Here is a 24,367-nt window from a genome sequence, read left to right as displayed (position 1 = left end):
TATAGTTAGGACTGTCAGTGTTTTCCTTTTGTAGGCTTTTGTGGGTGTAGTTTGGGATACTGCTTTAAATTATATGTGTTATAGAAACTAACATAGTTCCCTGGTTAGTGTGACATATGCATTTCTAGTACATATTTAACTTAGAGTGTTTATTATTATAGACACTGCCTCCTTACCTCCCTGCCTTGAAAAATATGCTATAATCTGCTTCAGTTTTGTTGGTTCATTTAATTTTCTATTTCAAACAGACTTGTAGATGTTACTCCTTTATTTTTTTATTCATGTTTAATATACTGTACTAAATTTGTGAGAGCTGTACTGGACAGTTGTCATCAAGTAGTGGTACTTATTTTATGTTAATAGAAGTTTATTTGAGGTTTTAAAAAATATATTTTTACTTATTTTTAGAGAGAGAAGCAGGGAGAGGGATAGAAACATCGATGAGAGAGGAACATCATTGATTGGCTACCTTCTGCACTGTTTCTACTGGGGATTGAGCCTGCAACCAAGGTAAGTGCCCTTGACCAGAAATGAATCTGGGACCCTTTTGTCCGCAGGCCAATGCTCTGAGCCAAACCGGTGATGGCCCTTTGAGGATTTAATATGTACAGAGCTTGGATGTAACTATATTGGTTCTATATTGATAGGGACATGCTGGGAATAACAGTTTTATAAAATCTTATTAACATTTTTATATTTGTTTTTCACATTTCATAGGTTTAACTCAAATATTTTTATATTTTTCTTATTTCATAGTTGTAATTCAAATATTTTTAAGGTCGCCGAACATTTTGAGAAACTGAGGAAAGTTATATTACCACAACTCTTTAGAAAAAGTTGCATATCTTTATTTTACATACAATTTCTAGTTCTCCCTATGGCCTGATTTGTTAGGAGGATTTTGTGTTTCTTGCTTCACTGCTTAAGTTGTGGTAAAATGTACATAACATGAAGTTTAGCATTTTAACCATACAATTCAGTAACATTAAGTACATTCATATTGTTGTGCAACTTTCTGAACCATTCTCTCCACACCTTTATCTTCCAAAACTAAAACTCTGTATCCATTAAATAACTCTCCATTGTCTCCCTGCTACCCAGCCCCTGGCAATCATGATTCTACTTTTTTCTCTGTGAGTTTGACTATTCTAGGTATCTCATATAAGTGGAATCCTATATATGCTCTTGGCACCTTATAGCATTTGGCATCTACAAATGCACTGAAAAGGTCCGCAGATGGATTTGAATGCTGCAGACCCTTGGGACTTTAACATAACTTAGATTTATATGTGACTTGCTTAGTATCCTGCCAATACCAAGATTACACAAATGTTAAGCACCCAGCTCAGCCTGTTTATACCCCAGCTTTTTGAGAGAGGCAATACACAATCAAATAAAAATCCTATATAATAAAAGAGAAACATGCAAATTAACCATCCCTCCGCTATGCTCAAGCCACACCCACAAGCCAATTCGAGTGACTATGCAAATTAACCCAACAAAGATGGCGGTTAATTTGCATACGCAGGTGTCAAGTGCCCCAGGAGGCGACAGCAGCCGCGGGCTCCCGGGACTTTCGCCGGTCAGGGAGGCAAGGTGCCCGCACCTAGCCACACCGCGGGCTCCCAGGACCTTGCCAGCGGAGAGCAGGAGGTTTGGAGGACTTGGCAGAGCAGGAGACTGCTGGACATAGAGCAGAGCGAGAGAGAGGGTGGTTTGGAGGGTGCGGCTCCCTCTGTCACCCCAGCTTCCTCATCACAGTTGTGGAAACTGACAGCAGGGAGGAGGAAGTCCCACCCCCACAGAATCAGCCAGAATCAGCCATTGGTCAGACAGCTCTCAGCGGCCTGATAGGACTCTCATTCACCTGCATCTCAGACTGTGACAGTAGAGAGGTGGGACTATGTCTAAAGAACAACTGTTGATACAACGTAGCTCTTCAGCCAAAAGATGCCGGCGTTATCGACAGAAAGTGTCTGCAGAGCAGCGTGCGTCTGATCTTGAAAGAAGGCGGCGCCTGAAACAGGATGTATCTGAACACCAGCTACTGGAAAAACATTGCTCTGATGCTGAATATCACCGGCGTGATCGACAGAAAATGTCTAAAGACCAACGTGCCTTTGAAGTTGAAAGAAGGCGGTGGCGACAACAGAATATGTCTAGAGAACAGTCATCAACAAGTACTACCAATACCGGTAGGAACTGCCTTCTCAGTGAAAATGGAGTACATGACAATGCAATTCTCGAACATAGTTGTGGTGGAATGACTATTCGATGTGAATTTTGCCTATCACTAAATTTCTCAGATGAAAAACCATCCGATGGGAAATTTACTCGATGTTGTAGCAAAGGGAAAGTCTGTCCAAATGAGATGCATTTTCCAGATTACCCGGCATATTTAAAAAGATTAATGACAAACGAAGATTCTGACAGTAAAAATTTCATGGAAAATATTCGTTCCATAAATAGTTCTTTTGCTTTGGCTTCCATGGGTGCTAATATTGCATCGCCATCAGGGTATGTGCCATACTGTTTTAGAACACATGGACAAGTTTATCACCGTACTGGAACGTTACATCCTTTGGATGGTGTTTCTCGGAAGTTTGCTCACCTCTATATTTTGGATACAGCTGAAGCTACAAGTAAAAGATTAGCAGTGCCAGAAAACCAGGGCTGCTCAGAAAGACTCATGATCAACATCAACAACCTCATGCATGACATACATGAATTAACAAAATCGTACAAGATGCTACATGAGGTAGAAATGGAAGCCCAATCTGAAGCAGCAGCAAAAGGTATTGCTTCCACAGAAGTAACAATGGCGATTAAATACGATCGTAAAGTGACCCACAATTTCTTGGGGTGTGAAGCTGTAGCTTCGCGGTGAAGCAAACAGGCCTCTGCTTCCCAGCTGACTGTGGGTAACAGTGTTTGACCCTCCCTTTGCTCTCTTTCTTATAGTAATTAGCTAACAATGGTAACACTTTACTTCAACTGCCTATGTGCCTGCTTCTAGCATATTAAGATGAACCATGGTTTTGGCAATTTGGCGGGGGAGAGTAGAGAAAATAATTTACTTTGATAGACTCAGCTGGTAAGACAGAGCCCAATGCCAGGAGTAATACAATACAAAATAATACACAGTGGAGTCCAGCAGGGTAGACGGCCATTCATGGCAGTGACAGCCTCCGTTTGCAGGCCCACTTCCTGTGGCTCCCCACCAGCTCTCCACAGTGCCGCAGCTCTTGTTTCTGCCGCGCGGCCTTTGCTTGCTGTTTTTACTGATCTGAAGCCCTTCTCCCACTCCTTCACCTTCCTCTTACTCGGAGTCAGTTTCCTTTGCTGATCTCCAGACAGGGCTGACCAATTCCTTGGTGTTGCTTCCTCTCCTGGTACACCCTCTGGTCACACTAACCAGGCTTCTGCTTGCCTCTAGGCACCTTTGTGCAAATTAGAAAAAGGCACCCACCGCTTCTTCAAGATACTTCAGAGAACTTCCAATTGTTAGAAAACCATCTTAATAAATACGTGGGGCAAAAGTAGGCTTACAGTTGTTCATATGGAAGATAATACATTAATAAGTAATAATACAAGCGTAAACTCTGTGTTTCCCCTACTCACGACTGTAAACCTACTTTTTGCCCCATCTTGTATATGAGTCTAACTTGTTTACCCTGTCGGTGGCACCCTGGTAGGGTTGTGGCATCCCCAGATGTATCTCGTGTTCCTATCTGTGTTGTAATTATAGTGAATTATCGGGATTCCCCTCATCACTGTTTGAAAGCCCGCAACAACCAAAAGCAAAAGAAAGAATAAAGGTACATAAACATGCCACATTCTTGTCTGGAAAAATAGCAGGGAGGGCATACCTGACAAGGCTTTTGCACGAATATATTGTAATTCAGAGACACATGATTTTTTTTTGACATTTCAGTATTTCTGAAATCAGTGGGTATTGTAAAGTCAGTATATCATGGTTGAAAGCACAGTCCTGGAGATAGACCACCTGGGTCTGAATCCCAGTTCTACCACTTACATGCTTATTTGTGTGACGTGAGGTATGTTACTTACCCTCTCTGGAGATGATAACAATGGTTCCTACTTTGTGGGATCGTTATGAGAATTAAATGATTATATGTACAGTGCTTACAATAATACCAGGCACCTAAGTAAGAGATACAAATATTCACTATTATTATCAATATTATTAAATGCTATGTATATATTTATTTCTATTTAACCCTGAAAAGCTGTTTTTAATCCATGGTGTACAGCTTATATTGATAGCATCTTGTTTCGGTGGGCTGCTCACAGGCCCATGATTGTGTGCACTGAGGTCACACGCCCACTGCCGCTGCAGTGCACCCTCCCCTACCCACATCAGTTTTCTGGTGGCTGGCTTTGGATTTTCTTCCTTAAGGGCAGAAGAGAAAGAGGAAAACTAGTAGGGCCCTTTATAGACAAGGCTTGTTTTAGAGGTTAAACTTAACTTCATGTTCATGTTCTAAGGCTTGGATTAGTAATAAATCTTGGTTTTATAAAATTAGCCACCAGAGAGAATTGGATTTGAAAAAGTGATTTTAATGTAAAATCATTTTCTAATTGCAGGGCAGATTTCCTTTGATGATTTTCAAGAAAGCCGTGTTACACAGTGGCAAAAGGTAATGAATGTTCCTGGCCAGGTTCCCCATTAGAATCCTCCAGGGTACCCTGAAGTTAGACAGTAGATGAAAATTGCTGCCTGAATAGCTGTGGGTTTCTTCTGGTCATTCATTTTCACTTGTGGATATAACTTCACAGGAAGGATGGGGTGGCTGTTCTCTGCATTATTCCAGGATGTCTTTTATTCCATGCCTCCTGCTAACTTTAGGAACTACAATATTGTGAGGAACTCTGCAGAGCTCTTGCTCATTGTCCTACTCTGTTGAGGGTGCTTTCAAATTAGGCAAGGTCTGACTAATGCATTCTTTGGAGATGTTTTGACCATTTTCATTATTAGACTAAATGTTTATTTCCAGATTACATTACTTTAATTGACTTTATGTTAAACTTTGATAAACATAAACATTCTTGCATGCTATATTGCATCAGCTGAAACTCTTATAGCAGTTTTTGTACATTTATTTGAGGTTTCAGCTGCCTTTTCTTAGTTAAACAAAACTGTATAATACATGAATAAGCGAAAACTTTACCTTGCCTCATTTTATAAGTTGATCAGAATTCTTTATGAAACTAGTCAATTTTAGCACTACTTAAGGGTCTGTTTAATTGTTGGTTTCCAGAAAGAATATTCACTTGAGGAACTTTTTCCAATAGGCCTTCTTATGGATTTATTTACTGTCACATTTCTGGAAATAATAGGTAAACAGTTGTTATTACTCTCCATATTCCAGAAATCAGAGAAGCAGACAGTAAGAATGTGTTTACCCTAACTCACAGATTCAGCATTATACCCAGTTCTACACTGTAATGCCTCCCACTCCATTAGGCCACATAAAGGCTTTGTTTTCTAAAGAAGCTCATAAAATCTAAGGTTAAGTGTTCAGGACATAAATGCTTATGGTCATTTTTTCCTTTACCTAAACTTGGAATTTCCATGTCAGCTCAAAAATCAATCAATCAATCTCTCTCTCTCTCTCTCTCTCTCTCTCTCTCTCTCAAAATGTCAGCCAAGACAGACAAAGATAAATTTTTCTCACCTAGGGTAAGGGTGTCCGCATGCTGCTTGGGCAGTCATGGCAAACTAGAAGCCACAGAAAGAATCTGAATCACAGATGTATTTTGTTTTTTTAAATTGGTTATAAAATTTTAGAATTTAGGCAATTTCACAGGAAAAACCACTTGAAAAAATTGGAAGACTCATTCAGACTTGGCCCACATGTCTGCTCTCATTTGTGTGACATTTTCTAGCCCTTTGGGCTTTTGAATTATAAGCCCTGATGTAAACCCATACACTGCTCTGTTTTATGGTTGAGTATTTCACAGCTTTGAGTCTGGTTGAATGGTCTCTGAGAATGAGGAGGTTTGGCCACATCAGGCCTACATGTTGCTCTTAGCCGACCCAGACCTTCAGGGGACAGGAGTTATGCAAGGATTGGCTATGGTACTCTGAATTGGCTGAGTTGACTCTTCTCTGTCTGTTCATTCAGCCTGAAAGTCATGACCACAGATTCCTCATCCCCAGGGTAGGACATTTTTCCAGATACGAAAGAAAAGCAGTCAGTGGCTACCCATTCAACGGCTTATATGATTACCTATTGCCACAAAAGGAGCCACCATGACTCAAAGTAGCTGTGATTTTTGGCTGGGCAGCATTTGTCACACAAGTTGGGGTTCTGTCTGTCAAGACAGCAGGGCTAATGCTTGCTCTGTGCTCAGCCACTACCCCCATAGCATGGGTCCTGGATTGGGGCCACCCTCAGAAGGACACTTGCTTTGGCTCCAGAACCAGCCCTGGCATTCTGACAGGAAGCAAAGGAGGAAAGATGGCCTTGTCTCCTTATAGGCTTCCTCCTTGCTTTTCTTTCCTTTTGGGCCCAATCTAGACCAACAAAGCCCTTCACGCAAACCTGAGTGTAACAATAAATTTTAATCTTTTGTTTTTAAGGCTCTAGGAAGCAGGATGCCGCAAGTGCCTCTGGGAAAAGTGATCCTTTATACCAGTGTGATGACTAGTGGGGGCTGTGCCCTTGTGTATTACCTTACACAAAGTAAGTATCCAGCAAACTGCCTGAGGCATGGCCTCTTCCTAGCTCTCTTCCCCTGTTCCTCAATCATAGGAAATACTTCACATGCTCTCTGCAGATTAGAACTGTTTTTAGAAACCAGTACGCCATTCCATTCCTGTGGCCTACTTCTTATCCTATAATCCCAGTTTTTTAGGAGCCACAAGTGCAAATAAAAGTGTTGCTGGTGGAAATGGTCCTTGCACAAGAATAGCATTTCCATGAACCCACGTGGGAGGATGAGTTCTGGTGGTAAGATTTATTTGGGTAGAAATAGAAGGCAACCCCCAGGTTCCCAGTGTCTCATCTCTGTCCATCGCCATGAAAATATTTAGCCTTATTTTCATTAAGCCCAGTACAAAGTCCTGTGTCCAAAAGTTCTGTCCCATGTCAAAGCTTAGTCCAGTTTCTGCCATGTCTGTCCTTATCCAGCTAGCGTAGTTTGTTCCAGGCTGCACTCTGGCTGATGCTGCCAGTGGTTGGAGTCTGCACAACTGCTGGCTGCATGGCTGCTGTGGGTGTGTGTTGCCAAGCAAGAGAGAGAGCGCAAGAGATTTGTTAAATAAGCTTGGGTTATATTATCTCGGGCTTGGGAAGGACAAGAAGCCCTTTTAAAATAACCAATGAACTTTCCCAATCTTTTGCTTCTGCTGGTTTCATCCCCCTAACCAATCCATTTCCTAGATTTTTTTCTGGGGGCTGTGTCCCTTATCCAATCTGATCCTCTTTCCAGGCTAGAAGGACAGGTCTTTATGGTTTCAATCTTAGTCCTTCTGTGCATGCCTCATAGTAGAATCACCTCCCCCTGTACAATCTTGGCTTCTACTAGGCATGCGTCCAGCAGAGGAATTTCTTCTTTATTGTTCTGTCCCACCTCTAGTAATCCAGGGGAAATGGATCGATTGTTCCCTGGGGAATGTATGAAGCTATAGCTTTCTAGTGAAGCAGGCCCAACATTGGATTCAAATCTATCAATTTATTAGGCTTCATAATGTCTAATTCCCTTTGTTCTCTTCCTTTATTAATATCTTGCTACTTACACTAACATATCCCCCCCTGAAGAATCTTGGGCCTTACAACTTTATAAGGGTAGTAAATGGATGGAGATCTCATCTTTGTAACATCTTCTTGTTGTCAGAGAGCATAGTGCTGCCGGTCCACAGACCCAGAGATTCTTCCTATCTGCCAAAGAAAGAAAGAAGCAAACGGGGAGACCTCACACAGGGAAAAGGGGTTATTGTAAAGTCCAGGTTAGGCTGTTGCTGTCCTTGGGAGGCAGCACATGTTATATCTAGAGGATGGCGCTATTGGACAGGCTGACATTCTATTCTAGAGGTGACAAATTTGACAAAAAGGTTAAAAAGGCTTAGTGCAAAAATGAGGAGAAATATAGCAACTAAAGGGGTGGTGAGTGGTAAGAACCAGATGATAGAAGGAATGTTCCAGATTAAATTGGAGGAGGAGCCTCCCTGGAGAAAGGTGTGTCACACGTTTGAATCTCTCTTGTTTATCATACTTAAATTGAAATTAGGCTAAAGGGAACATTCTAAGATTTCCCTTCTGAAGCAGCCTTTTCTGTCTGCACAACTTGGGCAGAAAAGGGAAAGAGTTTCAAGTGAATCTGGTAGGACTGCTTTATACTTCACTGACACAACAATTTAGTCCTGACAATAAGTTAATCCAGCCAAACCTGAGTCTCATTTTCAGATGTGGTGATGAGATGGGCTTTCAAAGCGAGGCCCATACTGTGTGAACAAACCATTTGGTAAATAATGTCATAGACATATAAGCTATGAAAATAGAAGGAAGAAAAAAAAATATAACAGTTAATGAACACTGCTAATCATAAGTTAATTTCTGAGTCTGTAAGACTGCCAGCAGAAAAGATTTCTAGTCCTGGCCAGATAGCTCAGTTGGTTGGAATGTTATCCCATACACCAAAAGGTTGCAGGTGTGATTCCTGGTAAGGGCATAGGTTTCAGTTTTGATTCCCAGTTGGAGCACATACGGGAGGCATGAAATCAATGTTTCTCTCTCTCCCTTCCTCTCTCTACAACCAACAAACGTATCCTTGGGTGAGAATTAAAAAAAAAAAGAGAGAGAGATTCCAAAATGGCAATGGAGTAAGTGGAAGCTACACTGATACTCTGCCAGGAACAAACCGGAAATGCAACTAAAGTATAGAAAAACCACTCTGAAAAGTCAATGAAGACTAACTGGAGAGAACCCTGATAACTAAGGATGGAAAGTGGAGACTGCATAGAGACTGGTAGGAAGTGTGGAGGCATGCAAGGGCTGGCCAGGCTCCCACAGACAGCAGCTGAAGTTCCTGACGGATATCTCAGCTGTAGAGGGTTCCCACTGAGAACTCTGGGGTCTAAACCAGTTGGGCTTCCCAGCCAGCGCACCAGAACTGAGAAAGGCGTGCACATAACATCCGGTTGTGAAAAGAAGCAGGTCATAATCTGAAAAGAAGCAGGGTTTATTTCTGCCAGGGAGAGAAGACTGGAAATGCAGGTACCTCTTAAAGGGCCAACCTACAAAATTTCATGTGTAGCCACAAAACTTGAGCTCTGGCAGAGGGAGGGCAGAGTGGCCTGGAGCTGTGTGAGCAGAAGCCAGGTTTGGGGCCTCTGGGGTTGGAGCTTGGAGTGCAGCCACCCTGGTTTTCTTTGGTCAGTCATTCCCTCACACTGGAGAGGAATCTTTCTCCGGTTAACCTTTGCTATTCAGGAAGTTTTTGCCTTGGAAGAAGGCAGCAGTTGCCCCACCTATTGGAAGACCTATTGCCCTACCCTGTGGTATATAGCCTGAGGCTAATCAAAACTGAGTGTCATTGGGACTGCGGGCAGTGGTGGGTCTCTGCAGGCTTTGGGTCTTTGCCTGTTCTAATCCAGGGCTAGGAAAAGCAGACCCTGGTGCACATCTTGGTCCTTTCCAAAGGCATCCAGCCCAACAGAGGTAGCCACCAGCTGTTGATTGCTGATAGCTCCAAACAGAATACTCAGGTACAGTATCAGCATCTGACATTGTCCTGCACTAGCGATTGTGACTCATACCAGATCACTAATACAGAGACTCAAACCCAAACCAGCAGTCAAAATGGGGAGACAAAAATACAAGGCCCAAATGAAATAACAAGAGAATTCTCCAGAAGAAGAGGTAAATGAAATGGAGATAAGAAATTTATCAGACATAGAGTTCAGAATAATGATGGCAAAGATGCTCAACAGTATGATAAAATATATATAGTAACTATGAAGAATGACATAGCACTAAGAAAGCACATAGTGGAAGGAATAAGCGGTGGGTTAGGGGAAGCCTAGGATTGGATCAGTGAATTAGAACATGGGAGAAAAAAATCAATCAGAGAACCAAAAAGAAAAAACAAGGAAAAAACAGGTGGACAGCTTAAGGGGGCTGGGATACCATGAAACCTAACAAATTCACATAATAGAAGTGTCAGAAGGAGAAGAAAGTGAGCAAGAGGTAGAGAGTTTATTTGAAGAAATAATGGCAGAAAACTTCCCTAACATGGTGAAGAAAAGTCACACAAATTCAGGAGGCAGAGTCCCAAGCAAGAAGGACCCAAACAGGCCCATGCCCAGACACATCATAATTAAAATTCCAAAAATTAAAGAGAAAATCTTAAAGGCAGAAAGAGAAAAGCAATTTGTTACTTACAAAGGAGCTCCCCTAAGACAGACACCTGATTTCTCATCAGAAACTACAGGCCAGTAGGGAATGGCATGAAGTATTCAAAGTAATAAAAACCAAGGATCTGAAACCAAGATTATTATATCCAGCAAGGCCATCATTCAAAATAGATGGTAATATAAAAAGCTTCCCAGAAAACAAAAAACAAAAAAAAGCTAAAGGAGTTTAACACCAACAAAACCAGCACTGCAAGAAATGCTAAAGGGACTGCTGTAATGAGAAGAAATATATAGGGAGAGAAACATAGGCATAAAGAATTAAAATGGCAATAAATAAGTACCTATCAATAATAACTTTAAGTGTAAATGTCCAATCAAAAGACATACTAGTACAGTGATGGCGAACCTGTGACACGCATTTTTTGGTTGGTTTTTCTTTGTTAAATGGCATTTCAATATATAAAATAAATATCAAAAATATAAATCTTTGTTTTACTATGGTTGCAAATATCAAAAATTTCTATATGTGACACAGCACCAGAGTTAAGTTAGGGTTTTCAAAATTCTGACACACTGAGCTCAAAAGGTTCGCCATCACTGTACTAGTAGGTTAGCTGAATGGATATAAAAACATGACCCAATTATATGCTGTCTACAAGAGACCCACCTCAGAACTAATGACTCACACAGGATGAGAGTGAAGGGATACAACATTTTTCCAGGCAAATGGAAAAAAAAAAAGCTGGGGTAGCAAAACTCATATCTGACAAAATCTATACTAATAAAAAGGTAATATACTAATTAGACCAGACATCTTCCAGAAGTCCTTCCGGATAAAGCTAGGGTGGTGGGCCCAAGGCAAAGGCGAATAGGGGTGACCAGGCTGGCAGGCAGGTGAGTGGTTAGGAGCCAGCGATTCCAGATTGCAAGAGGGATGTTCGACTGCCGGTTTAGGCCCAATCCCACAGGCATATCTATACTAATAAAAGGGTAATATGCTATTTAGACCAGGCATCTTCTAGACATCATTCCGGACATCCTTCCGGACAAAGCCAGGGTGGCAGGGCCGAGGCATAGGAGAATAGGGGCTATAGCTTTCCAGTTAAGCAGGCTCAATATTGGATTCAGCTTCCCAGTTTGCTAGGCTTCTTAATGTCTGGTTCCCTTTGCTCCCTTCCTTTATTAATATGTAGCTACCTATACTAACAAAAGCACCCCGATTTCTCTGCATAAGAAGCCTTGCAAAAAGTAAGATGGGCATTCACTTCAGAGTGTACACAGGAGGTCCAAGATGGTTGAGATTATGTGAAGAATAGAGAGATACTAGATGGTTCACAGGTGGGGAAAACGGGCTCTATTTCCCCAGTGTGTTCAGCCTGTTGGTCCTGCCATTCTTTGATGTTGGTTTAGTGGAGGAGGGGACCTTGAGCAGGGACTCTCTGGTGAGAGCAGGAAGTAAAAGTAGAGTCCAGGATGGCAAAATCTTGACAGTGTGGCTTCCAGTCCACTGCATTCAAGTGTGAATTTGTAAAGACAAGCCATAGTTATTGTAACCAAGACATTTAAGGTCATTTAATTGCTACTGGTTGTGAAGCAGCAGCATTTTTTCTTTTCAGAATGATTTTCTTTGAAGCTCCTCTATGCCTTCTCAGCTTGGCTCTTCACCCTCACTCTACAGCATTTTTGCTTTTTGCCAGGATGTTAGAATCACCAACAGGCAGCCGAACAAAGCACAGTGTGCTCGCCACCATTCTTTCAGGTGACCAGGAGGCTCTCTCCCTAGTACCATGCAATTGTAGGGAGGTGCTTCGTGTAGCTCCTCAAAGACTTTGGGCCAAGAAGGGTACCTGAGACAGAGCAGGTTATAACTTACCTACATGAAATGTCAGCATAAATCTGTAAACTTGAAAAAATAGCATTTTAATGTTCTATCATCTTGGCCTGAGGGTTTTGTTGTTAATGATGTTATGATCTAGTTTATGCTGGTTTATCCTGACCTTCATCTTAGTGGAAGTTCAGTCATAGATTCTGGCCCCAGCTCTAACTTGAACCAGCTGTGTCTCTTTGAGAAAATTATGGTTCTAGGACCAAAAGGAGTTTGAGAGAAGATCTGATCAAACCCCTTAGATGAAGAAATGAGGTAGTAAATGAGGTCAGGAAATGAGAGATGAAGAAATTGAGGCACAGAAAGGTTAAGTACTTAGCCCAGCATCGTCTGCCACATCCCCACAGATCCTGACTTTGTAGGCTTTGATTTTGGAGTTTTTAAAATGGACAGTTTAGAGTAGATTTTCCCTAATTCTTCCATCTCTAAATTTCATAATTGTATCTGTTTCCATGTTGTACATAAATTGTATCATTTAACTTTCTACAGAGTCTGCCAAGTTCAATAAAGTTCAATAAAGACAACAAAAATGTAACAACTCTTTCCCACTTAGAAGCTTTTTCCAGGGCTTCCTATTACCAGTTGGCATTGGAGCAGCTGCATAGCCACCCTGAGGCCCTGGAAGCTCTGGGCACTCCTCTCAACACTCACTATCTCCAGCTCATGGACAAGTACAACTTTGTGGACATTGCTGATGCCAAGGTAACGTGCTCCCCAGCAAACTAGGCTAGGTGCCTACTGAAGGATAGGAGGGGCTGCCCTAATCTGAGAGGCAGCAGGAGTAAGGATTTGGGAGAGGTACTACTTGGGACATTTTAAAAACAATTGGGGATTAATTTATTCTCGTGCATTTTTCTTCTTTTTAGGACAATTGATGTGGCAGGGAATGCAGTGTTTCTGCTCAAGTGCCATTTTGAACTGATAGAGAAATGACCAGTGGTAGTTGGCCACCACATATTTCAGCTTCAAACTTGAAATATATCTACAGCCAGTTAACTCTTATTCAAATGTAAACAACTTCTTTAAATTTTATTTTTGAAGCTTATTTATTTACATTGACTGTCTGGAATGCCAATCTGTTTTTTCCAGCTCTATTTTGTCTTCTTTCATAGTTTACCTGTTAAACCTCAGCCGAATATAAAATGCATTTGTGTTGAGTACATTCTGAGCTAGAAAAGTGATTCTAAGTTGTGTGGGGAATACAGAAATGCGGAAGGCTTTCTGAGAGTTTATAGTTTAAAATTCCAGAATAAGACAGGGTGAAGCAAATACTAGAGTGAAGGCTGTGAGTGGAGTGGTTAGTGGACTGGGGGCAACTAGAGGGCTGCAACCTCACCGTGTGAGGTGCACACACTTGATTCTGTGGCCAGCAGGAGCTCTGAAGTATTTTGAAAATAAGGGTGTGATGCTTTGACCTAGTTTTTTTGTTTGTTATTGTTTTTATTTTATTTTTCATGGAAATAGTTTTATTGTGTTTTTTTTTTCTTAGCTATAGTAGCAATTTGTGCTCAAGTATTCTGATAAATATTTGGTCTGGTTTTAAAGCAAGGTGAATTCATTCAGATTGGGAATACCCAGGGACTGGGAGCCTTTAGAGAGCATTGTGGCCACCTGGGTGTACAGTGGTGCGGGCATGATTCAGAGCTGTGGGCTAGAGGAATGAGAGCTGGATATGAAGGCTATGGTGGTTGCCAGGTGATAGGACTAGGTAACAGTTTTGTGGCAGGAGAGAGGTGTGTCAGAGATGATGCTCTAATGTTTAGCATGGATGAGTGGAAAGACAGTGGTGCCATTAAGTGAGAGAGGGAACCCTGAGGAGAAAAGAAAAAAGAGTGAACATGTATTGGGTGCCTGCTCTGTGCCTGCTAGCCTTATTTTCATTATCTTAAACTTCCTCACACTATGTGGTGTGGCTCCTCTGTGTTTCACCATCTCTGTTCACTTGGCTGGATCCCTGCAAGCACAAGGACTCTGAACGGCCAGAGATTGGGTCTGGCTATTCAGGGTGTCTCCCAGCTCAGAGCAGCACAGGGCCTGGCTGCGATGCTCAAGAAACCTGCAAGCACCTTTGCTGAAGGCAGGTTGATGCAGCATCAGCTCTCTGATCTGGTGATCCAGTGACTGGGACGCCAAGGTAGTTTTAGTGGGAACCTTCTCTGAAAGCTGGCCAGGCCCAGCTCTTCCTTTGGCCCAGTCTTCTAGCACATCGGCTGCTGCTGAGAGGCTCTTCCCGCCCGCAGCCCAGGCCCTCGGCGGCACTGAGACGGTGTTGGCTGTGGTGCCGGGCACTGGCCTCTGCTGCTGCTGAGCCTGTGAGAGCAGTGACAGGAGTTCAAGCCTGCTCCCCAGAGCCTCCTCTCGACCCAGCCTTTGCTCTTCCAGTTTGTACAGTATGTGTGACATCCTGTCAGGGTTCTTCACTTCCTTTACAATTGGCTATTTATTAGGTTGCCTCTATATAACACAGGGCATCTTATCCCCAAATCCCTACTTGGAGTTTCTTTATTTCGTTCAGAGGTGAGAAGTTTCAGTTTTTCATAAGGAGCTGTCATATTGAAGGGTGTTCCCCTCAAGTATATGTGTGAAATCGTCTCTAACTACCAACACGTTGGCTTATCAGACCTCCTGCTTTACTCTTGGCAAAGTCTGGGCAGTGCAGAACCCAGTCTGTAAAGCACCTCATCACACCCAGAGGCACAACTGCCTGAAGTTCAGACACTGATCCCTCTGCTGTTCTTCAAAATCCTACTTCTGCCCTTTTATCACACATGCATCCCTTTTTTTTGTTTTTCTTTTGGCATGCAGAGACACTCAATGTATGCTCTGTTGCTTAATTGTATAACCCTCTGAGAAGAGCTGTGGCTTGATTCCAAAAGTAGAACTCTGAAGAATCACTCTGAGTGACTTGGGGTGTGGAGCCACCATTCCAAAGTCTGTGTCTTTAAAGTGTATTTAAATAAATGAAAGAGGATTTTGGAAAACACTAATATGTGTACCCAAGTACTCTTTCTCTCGGTGACAGTTTGCTGTGGATAAGACACACCATCTCTCAGCCCATGAAAGTACCTTTGCCTATCACCTGGGCACAGGAAGGCACCCTGGGAGGCGCCTTGTGATGGGTTTCCTTGTTACAACATTGTGTCCCCTTCCCTTGGCTCAAATTGTCTTTAGTTTTCATGGAGAAACAAAAGATTGCATTCAATATGTTTTAAATAGTAGCATATTAGTAAACACCTACCAGCTCACTCTGAGGTTCCCAGGCTGACTCCCTAGGCTCGGGCATGGCAGCATCCGGGCAGCACCTGGCCATGTGGGGTGAGCCCAGCCTGTGGGGGGTGACTGGTGAGGATGAACTAACCAAGATTTCCTTGTCTTTCCCAAACGAGCCTTTACATTTTTCTTAAGACCTGTTCTTTATGGTCCAGGTTAAAATGTGTGCCAATTTGCTGGTAATAGTTTCCCCTTTTAAACAGTGGACTTTTTTTTTTTTCTCCTTCTACTTTATTGTGAAAAGTTTTAAACATACAGAAAAAAATTAAAGAGTGTATGCTGCGGAACCCACATATTAGCTACCTGGATTCTACAAATAGTGTTTTGCTCTACTTGCTTTATCCCATACCTATTCATCTAGCCATAATAAGGTTTGTCCATGAACAACTTACTATTTTCAAACATCCACATACTTGATCTTTAAACACATAAGAATATATATCATTAACTAGAGTTTAATATTTGTGTATGGCTCTTTCTTTTTTAGGTAAAATTTACAGTCTGTGAAAAGTACAATTTAAGTGTCTTATTTGATGAATTTTAACAAGTACCCTTCAAGCCCCTTTCTAGATGTGGACTGTTCCCAACACCTGATAGTTCACTCATGCTGCTCCCAGTTGGTCCCCTCTCACATCCGCCAGCCCGAGCGGAGGCAATCACTTCTCTGATATTCCCCCCCAGTGTACTTCAGCCTGTTCTAGAGTATGCAGTTCCTGTTGGGTGAGGCTCTTTTCACTCAGCATGTTGTTAATACTCATCCATATTGTTGCTTGTATCAGTAGTTCTTTTCTAACTGGATTTTTAAATAATCATGGCAGGTACTCAGAGTATTGAGTTTGGCATATAAGGTCTCCTTGCTAAATAAGAGGGGGCTGCCTTTGACCTCACCAAACCATCCAAAGAGGGGCAGGACATTTGGAGGGGCCAGATAGAAAACAAGATGGATTCTCCAGGAAGGCTGAAGTTAGAAAATAGCCAGATTCTGTAGATAAGCACTGGTTTTTATAGGATTAGCTCTATCATTTTTTCATCTCTTGAGAGACAGCGACATATCCAGTTATATCTCTCATTTTACACTTGTAGTTGAAGATTCCTGTCTCTGGATCCAAGTCGGCAGGCCATCTCTATGTCATCTCCTCCAGGGAGGCCCCCTTTAAAAGGTATTATGGGAAAGTGGGTGGGTATGGAGGGAGGGGACCTCCTGATGGGACCAATCCTGACTCCCATCTTCATTTGTGGTTATGTAACTGTGGTAATAGGAATTACGTTTTCAAAGCTTGAAAAGCTTTACAGCCAGGACAGCAAGCTGGTGCTTTGGCTCTTAGTCCAGGCATTCCATCCAGTGCAATCCACCAAGTTGTCTACTCCTTATTCTGCTGAATATGAAGAACTTGACAGTTACAGTGTAGGTCTACAATAATTTTACACTTCTGACACTACTGCCTCAATCATTGCATATAAATAAAGACATGGCTTCCTATTCCAAAATCATTCAACACACTCTTTATGTAAGTTTTGCATACCATTAATTGGCTTTACTTGTCTGGTTGCCAAAAGCTGTATTCACTTATTTCCTCAGGGAAGCTCTCTCAGAGATGCTGGCTGTTTAGCCAGGATGTGTTTTAATTCCCCAACACAAAATGAGCAGGCCGCCGTTATGCCGCCCCCTTTGGAGGACATCGACTCCAAAGTCTGGGATCAGTGGAGGAGCTGGCCAGGTTCCAGCCAGAATTGAAGGCCCAAGTGAATGAGGAAATGGGGAGTAAGGTGCTCCTTTTCCCCGAGGCCCCTTCAGTTTACCCATCGGTCATTCACTGGTAACTTGCCTTGAAATGATGCTGGTTAAATAATGAGAGCCTATAATCAAACGTAAGCCCTAGCCAGTGTGGCTCACCCTAACCATCATTCTGGCCCAGGAGGTTGCTGGTTAGATTCCTGGTCAAGGGCATATGCCCTGGTTGCAGCTTGATCCCTGGGTATGGGGTGTGCAGGAGGCAGCTAATTGATTTTCTCTCTCTCTCCCCTCCTGCCCTCCCACCCTCTTTCCCTCCCTCCCTCTCGCTTGAAAAATCAATAAATTACTCTTTAAAAATAAATAAAATGTGAAAATGTTATGTTGCCTCGTTATAACATGAATTAGTGTTTACAAAATTTAAGACAATATTCCAAACACCTGTTCCCCCCCGATTTGACCATTTGACCATGTCATTTGCCAGTGTTTTCTGGATTACTTTTGGTTTCTATCAGGTGGCACCTTCAGGAGGTCTTCTTAGAGCTCAAGGATGGTCAGCAGATTCCCGTGTTCAAGCTCAGACAGGAGAATGGTGATGAAGTAAAAGTGGAGTAAAGGTGATCAAAAAGACCCAGCTTCCTCCAAGCACGGCCTTCCCTCATCAACATGTCCCCTCTATGCCCTCGAGCCAGTTTTCCAGCCACCAGAGTGATGATTATATGTGCTGGCCTATGGTAATTTTAATTCTGATTCGACCACAATAAACACTATTGAGTTTTTATTTAATCAGACAGAAATGTTTACTATAAGTTTGTAATTATTTGAAAGTTCTCTACAAAGGCACAGACTAAAAGGCATCAGTATTAATGAGATGTTTGTTGATTTGCTGGTTCTCATCTCTTTTCTTTTCCTCTCCCCAAGCACTCCTCCTACTTTTCTGCTGCGTCAGTGAGAAGAAGATTTACTCAAGAGGGTTTTAATTGTCCATGTTGGAATGCTCAGGAAGTACAGCCTTTTGTATCAGTCACTCTGCCCTGAATTCATATTGTTCAGTAGCTTGTGGACATTCTCATTTTGTAACTTACTGCTTCATTGTTGTTTTATTTTCTAATTTGTTTTTTAGTTTCAACTGTTTGCCCAAATAAAGGTTTGAAAAATAGCTGCTTTACTTAAAACATTTGGAAAGCCTAAAAAATTTGTATCAGTACATAAGCACATGTAAAACATAGGAAAGTTAGAACTAATAGGTCCTTATCCTCAGCTTTCCAAACAACTTAACCACATATTAGAGAACCAGACTTTTAGCTTTTTAGTAGTTTTATAAGGGGACTGTTTTATAAAGTCAAAGATCTTCATTCCCTCTGAGCACCAGAGCCTACAAAAACTAGAGGTCAGGTACCTTTGTTTTAAAGAACTTAACATAAATGTATATATAACCCACGGACACAGACAATAGTGCAGTGAATGCCTGAGGATAGAATGGGAGCAGAGTAGAGGGATTCAGTGGGGGGTGGAGGATGGGGAGTGGGATATCTTTAATACTTGTAACAATAAAGATAAATAAAAAAAACACACACAGGGCCAATTTAACCCTCTTAGTATTATAGGCTTCATACAATTATAATTGTCTATAATAACAGACATGCTTGAGCTCTTTTCCTACATTCTTTTTTTTCTTTCTTTTTTTAAAATCTTAATTATTGAAAGTATTACAGATATTCCCCCTTTTTTTCCCCTGTTGCCCCCTTCCACCCAGTTCCTGCCCTGCCCTAGGCCTTCATCACCCTAATGTCTGTGTCCAGAGGTAAGATCTTTGGTTAATTTCTTTTTTTTCTTTTTATTTTTTTTAATATATTTTTTTATTGATTAAGATATTACATATGTGTCCTTATACCCACGTAACCCCCTACCTCCCCCCCCCCCACTCATGCCCTCACTCCCCCGTTGTCCGTGTCCATTGGTTAGACCTATATGGTTGCATGTAAGTCCTTTGGTTGATCTTTTCCCCTTACCCCCACCCTCCCCTACCTTCCCTCCAAGGCCCGACAGTTCAATCAATGCCTCTCCGTCTCTGGATCAGTCCTTGTTCATCAGTTTATGATGTTCATTATATTCCACAAATGAGTGAGATCATGTGGTATTTATCCTTCTCTGACTGGCTTATTTCATTTAGCATAATGCTCTCTAGTTCCATCCATGCTGTGGCAAATGGTAAGAGTTCCTTTTTCTTCTTCCTCTTCTTAAAGAATACCTTTCAGCATTTCATATAATGCCGGTTTGGTGGTGATGAACTCCTTTAGCTTTTTCTTATCTGTGAAGCTCTTTATCTGACCTTCAATTTCTGAATGATAGCTTTGCTGGATAAAGTAATCTTGGTTGTAGGTTCTTGCTATTCATCACTTTGAATATTTCTTGCCACTCTCTTCTGGCCTGCATGGTTTCTGTTGAGAAGTCAGCTGACAGTCGTATGGGCACTCCCTTGTAGGTAACTGACTTTTTTTCTCTTGCTGCTTTTAAGATTCTCTCTTTGTCTTTTGCTCTTGGCATTTTAATTATGATGTGTCTTGGTGTGGTCCTCTTTGGATTCCTTTTGTTTGGGGTTCTCTGCGCTTCCTGGACATGGAAGTCTATTTCTTTCACCAGGTAGGGGAAGTTTTCTGTCATTATTTCTTCAAATAGGTTTTCAATATCTTGCCCTCTCTCTTCTTCTGGTACCCCTGTAATTCTGATGTTGGTACGCTTGAAGTTGTCCCAGAGGCTCCTTACACTATCTTCATATTTTTGGATTCTTTTTTCATTTTGCTTTTCCAGTTGGGTGTTTTTTGCTTCTTTGTATTTCAAATCTTTGACTTGATTCTTACGATCCTCTGGTCTGCTGTTGGGAGTCTGTATAATATTCTTTATTTCAGTCAGTGTATGCTTAATTTCTAGTTGGTCCTTTATCACAACATCGAGGGTCTCACTAGATTTCTTGAGGATCTCACTTCATTTATCGGCGGTTTCCATAAAATTCTTGAAAAATCTTAGAAACATGGTTTTGAACTCTATATCCAGTCGTTTGCTGTCCTCCATTTCTGTCATTTGTGACCTGTTTCTTTGTCTCCACATTTTTTATGCTTCCCTGTGTTGGTAGAGTGGCTTTCTGTGCTAGGTGTCCTACAGGGCCCAGTGGCTCAGCCTCCCCAGTTACCTGAGGTGGACACTCTTGGTGCACCCCCTTGTGGGCTTTGTGCACAGTCTTGTTGTAGTTATGCCTTGATTGTTTTAGGTGTCACTGGGAGGAATTGACCTCCAGGCCAATTGGCAGTGAGAATCAGCTGTGTCTGCAGTGGGAGAACTTCTGTGCTGAAGACACCCTTCTGGGGCAAGACTTGCTTCAGTGGGGCTTTGGTGCTCACTGAGTCTGCCCCCTGAGTGTGTTCCTTATGAATCTGAGGAGTTGTAATCTGGATGGTCCCACTCTGACCACTGGGTACACTGGCTCTTGGATCTAAGGAGGTGCTAATTAAGCCTCTTCCTGAGGTTACCCAGCAGGAGCTAAGAAGAGATATGCAGATTCCCCTTCCTTTTTTTTGGGGGGGGGGTGTTTGGGGGTGCCCAGATGAGGCCCAGCTGTGAAGCAATGCAAGCTGCTGTGGGGCCTTGGGCCTTCTCTTGGAAGTTCTGGGTCTGTCTGGCCCAGCTGCAATTTGTTAGGTAATTTTCAGGTTGCAAAGGACCCGGGCATTCATATGCAAAAGCCTTTGCAGCAGCCTGGATGGGGCGGGGTCTCGAAATCAACAGGGCGGAGCAAGCAGCTATGGCTGATTCTCAGCCCTGCCCTAAGGGGCCCCGTGTCTCAGTGTCCCGGTAATTGCTGCCAGCACCTCTGAGGGAAAGCCGCCCTCAAGTTCCGAGTTCTGCCTGCTGCCTGACCGTCCAGTTTCTCCCCGTATGAGCCCTGGGACCCCAGAGATTTCCCGGAACCGGAGTTCAGAGCAGTCGGGAGCTTGTGACTCCCTCCCGATTCAAAAAGACAGCCGCGTCCTCCGGTGCCAGCCCCTTTCCCCGTGCGCCGGAGCCTCCGTACCTTTGCACTTTACTTTCGTAGCTCCTCTGAGTCTGTGTGCTCTTCTCTTTCCTTCTAGTTGTAGAATTTCCACTCAGCCAGCCTTCCTGTGGTTCTGGATGATGACCGTTCTGTCTTTTAGTTGTATTTTTGAAGTTGTTGTCGGAGGCAGCAATTTCCGGTGTTCACCTATGCCGCCATCTTGGTTTCTCTCTCTGGTTAATTTCTTCCTGCTTCTCCTCCCCTCTTCTGAGATTTGTCAGTCTGTTCCTTGCTCCCATGCCTCTGATTTTATTTTATTCACCAGTTTAGTTTGTTTATTAGATTTCTTGTTCTTTTATTTTGATTTTTAGGTTCAATTGTTGATAGATATGTATTTGTTGCCAGGTCATAATTTTTAACTGTTCTTCTTCTCCTCCTCCTTCCCCTCCTTCCTCTCCTTCTCCTCCTCCTCCTCCTCCTTTCTCTTCCCCTTCCTCTTCTTAAAGAATACCCTTCAACATTTTATGTAATTCTGATTTGGTGATGATGAACTCCTTTAGCTTTTTCTTCAATTCTAAATAATAGCTTTGCTAGGTAGAGTAATATTGGTGATAGATCCTTACTATTCATCACTTTGAATATTTCTTGCCACTCCCTTCTTAACTTCAAAATTTCTGTTGAGAAATCAGCTGACAGTACCGGTGCTCCCTTGTAGGTAACTGACTGCTTTCCTCTTGCTGCTTTTAAGATTCTCTCCTTGTCTTTAATCTTTGGCCTTGTAATTATGATGTGTCTTGGTGTGGGCCTCTTTGGGTTCTTCTTGTTTAGGACTCGCTGTGCTTTTCAAACTTGTAAGTCTGTTTTTTTCACCAGGTAGGAGAAGTTTCCTGTCATTATTTCTTCAAATAGGTTTTCAATATCTTTGTCTCTCTCTTCTCCTTCTGGCACCCCCATAGTGGGAATGTTGGTATGCTTGAAGTTGTCCCAGAAGCTCCTTACACTATCTTCATATTTTTGGATTCTTTTTTCTTTTTGCTCTTCTGATTGGGTGTTTTTTGCTTCCTCTTATTCCAAATTGTTGGTTTGATTCTCAGAATCCCCAACTCTACTGTTGAATCCTTGTAACTTATTTTTATTTCAGTACTTTAGCATGTTTTTGACATTCTCACTAAGATCCTTGAAAGTCTCATCAAGATCCTGGAGTAACCTTGTAAGCATGGTTTCGAACTCTGTATCCAGTACTTTGCTTGCTTCCATTTCTTTCATTTCTGACATATTTCTTTGTCTCTGCATTTTGGCTGCTTTTCTGAGTTTGTTTCTATGTATTAGGTAGAACTGCTTTGTCTGTGTCCTGTAGGGCCTAGTGGCTCAGCCTCTTCAGTCACCTGAGCTGAGCTCTCCAAAGTGTACCCCTGTGTTGGCTGTGTGCACAGTCTTGTAGTTGAGCCTTGATTGTTGTTGGCATCACTGGGAGGAATTGACCTCTAGGCCAATTGGCTGTGAGAACCAGCTGCAACTATAGTGGAAGAGCAGCTGTGCAGGAGATACCCCTATGGAGCAGGACTTGCTTCAGTGGGGCTTTGGTGCTCACTGAGTCTGCCTCTGGAGTGTGTCACTTGTGGATGTGTAGAGTTGTAATGTGCTATGATCTGAAGCTGTCTACTGGGTGCACTGGCTCTAGGGCCTCCAAGGAGGTGCAAAGTCAGCCACTACCTGAGGCCACCTGGCAGGAGCTACTGAGAGATCTACAGATGCCAGCTATTTGTATTGAGATTGGAAGTTCCCAGGCAAGGCCCAGCTGTGAAGCAAGACAGGTTGGTGTTAGTACTGGGTCTTGGGCCCTTTTACTGATAGGTTTGGGGCATGCTGCAGCTTGTTTATTTTAGCAAAGTCTGAAGCCTGAGTCAGGACAGGCCATGCATATGGAAAAGCTGCTGCAAAGAGCTTGGAAGGGGCTGAAAATTGGATGGGGTGGGGGTCTCGGAATCCCCAGGGTGAAGCAAGCAGTGTATTCCAGGCTGATGGAGATTCAGATATGGCTGCCAGTCAGCCCTGCAACAGGGGAGGTCCCAGCAGCAATAATGACCCCTATGCCCCCGCCGGCCACCCCGTCTGGGAGAAAGCCATCTCCGAGTTCCTGCCCTGATGCCGGACAATCCAGTTTCTCCCTGTATGTGTCTGAGTCCCTGCCTCATTTGGCTCAAGTAGTGACAAGGGGCCTGGGACCCACTGTGTCTGGTTTCACTTTGAAAAAGAAACAATGGAAGAGTAACTGGAATAAATAAAAGTAGTTAAGGAAAGCAAACAGCAAGGAGATGTAGATAGGAAACAGGATGGAAGCTATAATCCCCTAATGTACCTTTTTATTTAGTTTTGACTTTGAAATCATGTGTTTAATTTTGAGAAATTAAATTACAAAGCAAAATGTTTAAAATATTGAAATAAACAAACCATATAGAGAATAAATATTTCAAGTGACTTTAAAACAGTTCTGACTCAACATCCTTGGTGGGATATATTCTCGTAGCAAAGAGAAACCCCAGAAATCTTAAACTACATTCAGTAGTCTAGTGTTAGTGCGTGTACACACACACACACACACACACACACACACACACACTCACACTTTCTCTCTACATTTGTGACTCCCTTCTCAACAGAGAGAAATCTTCTAGCTCTAGAATTTCGAACTTTAAAAGCAAGAAACCCTACTAACTAGAGTTCAATATATTTTCGCATTTTAAACATAAAATTTAAATACACCAGTCTTAAAGTGTACAACTCTATGTATTTCCATAAATGCTTGCACCCATATAATCCATAGATTTATAAAGATAGCAATTATTTCACCCATTGTTCCAGAAAATTCTCTTGGACTCTTTTCTAGTCAAGCCCCTGCTCTTCCTCTGCCCCCATAAATTTATTTTTGGTGCTTGGGATTTGCTTGAAAATACTCCAAATGTTCATGAATTTGGATGACAAAATTGTAATTGTTGAAGCTGGTTGATGGATACATGGGGTTTTCTTTTACTGTTTTCTTTACTTTTGTGAATTTTAGTCAATGAGCAT

At 42.3% G+C, this 24,367-nt stretch overlaps 1 protein-coding gene and 1 pseudogene across 1 annotated transcript; both read left to right on the top strand.

The window, feature by feature from the left end:
- Positions 1–448: 448 nt before the first annotated feature.
- LOC102419318 (cytochrome c oxidase assembly factor 1 homolog) lies at positions 449–18,065 on the top strand. The gene is made up of 6 exons (XM_006096213.3): positions 449–510; positions 4,609–4,661; positions 6,608–6,710; positions 12,820–12,968; positions 16,620–16,696; positions 17,784–18,065. The coding sequence occupies exons 3-6, from the start codon at positions 6,623–6,625 to the stop codon at positions 17,881–17,883; spliced, it is 414 nt and encodes a 137-aa protein (XP_006096275.1). The 5' UTR covers positions 449–510; positions 4,609–4,661; positions 6,608–6,622; the 3' UTR covers positions 17,884–18,065.
- Positions 17,910–24,367, top strand: part of LOC102425884 — a 42,658-nt pseudogene continuing 36,200 nt past the window's right edge.

This window comes from Myotis lucifugus, unplaced genomic scaffold (genome assembly GCF_000147115.1).
Source record: "Myotis lucifugus unplaced genomic scaffold, Myoluc2.0 scaffold_171, whole genome shotgun sequence".
NCBI lineage: Eukaryota > Metazoa > Chordata > Mammalia > Chiroptera > Vespertilionidae > Myotis > Myotis lucifugus.
The sequence above is the reverse complement of the archived record's forward strand: the minus strand, read 5'-3'. Positions and strand labels throughout refer to the sequence as shown.

Bases quoted from the DNA above. Each gene is read 5' to 3' on its own strand.
- LOC102419318 (XM_006096213.3), top strand. From the start codon at position 6,623: ATGCCGCAAGTGCCTCTGGGAAAAGTGATCCTTTATACCAGTGTGATG. The intron at 12,969-16,619 runs GTAACGTGCTCC...TTACACTTGTAG, and splicing joins TGGACATTGCTGATGCCAAG to TTGAAGATTCCTGTCTCTGG. The intron at 16,697-17,783 runs GTATTATGGGAA...GGTTTCTATCAG, and splicing joins AGGGAGGCCCCCTTTAAAAG to GTGGCACCTTCAGGAGGTCT.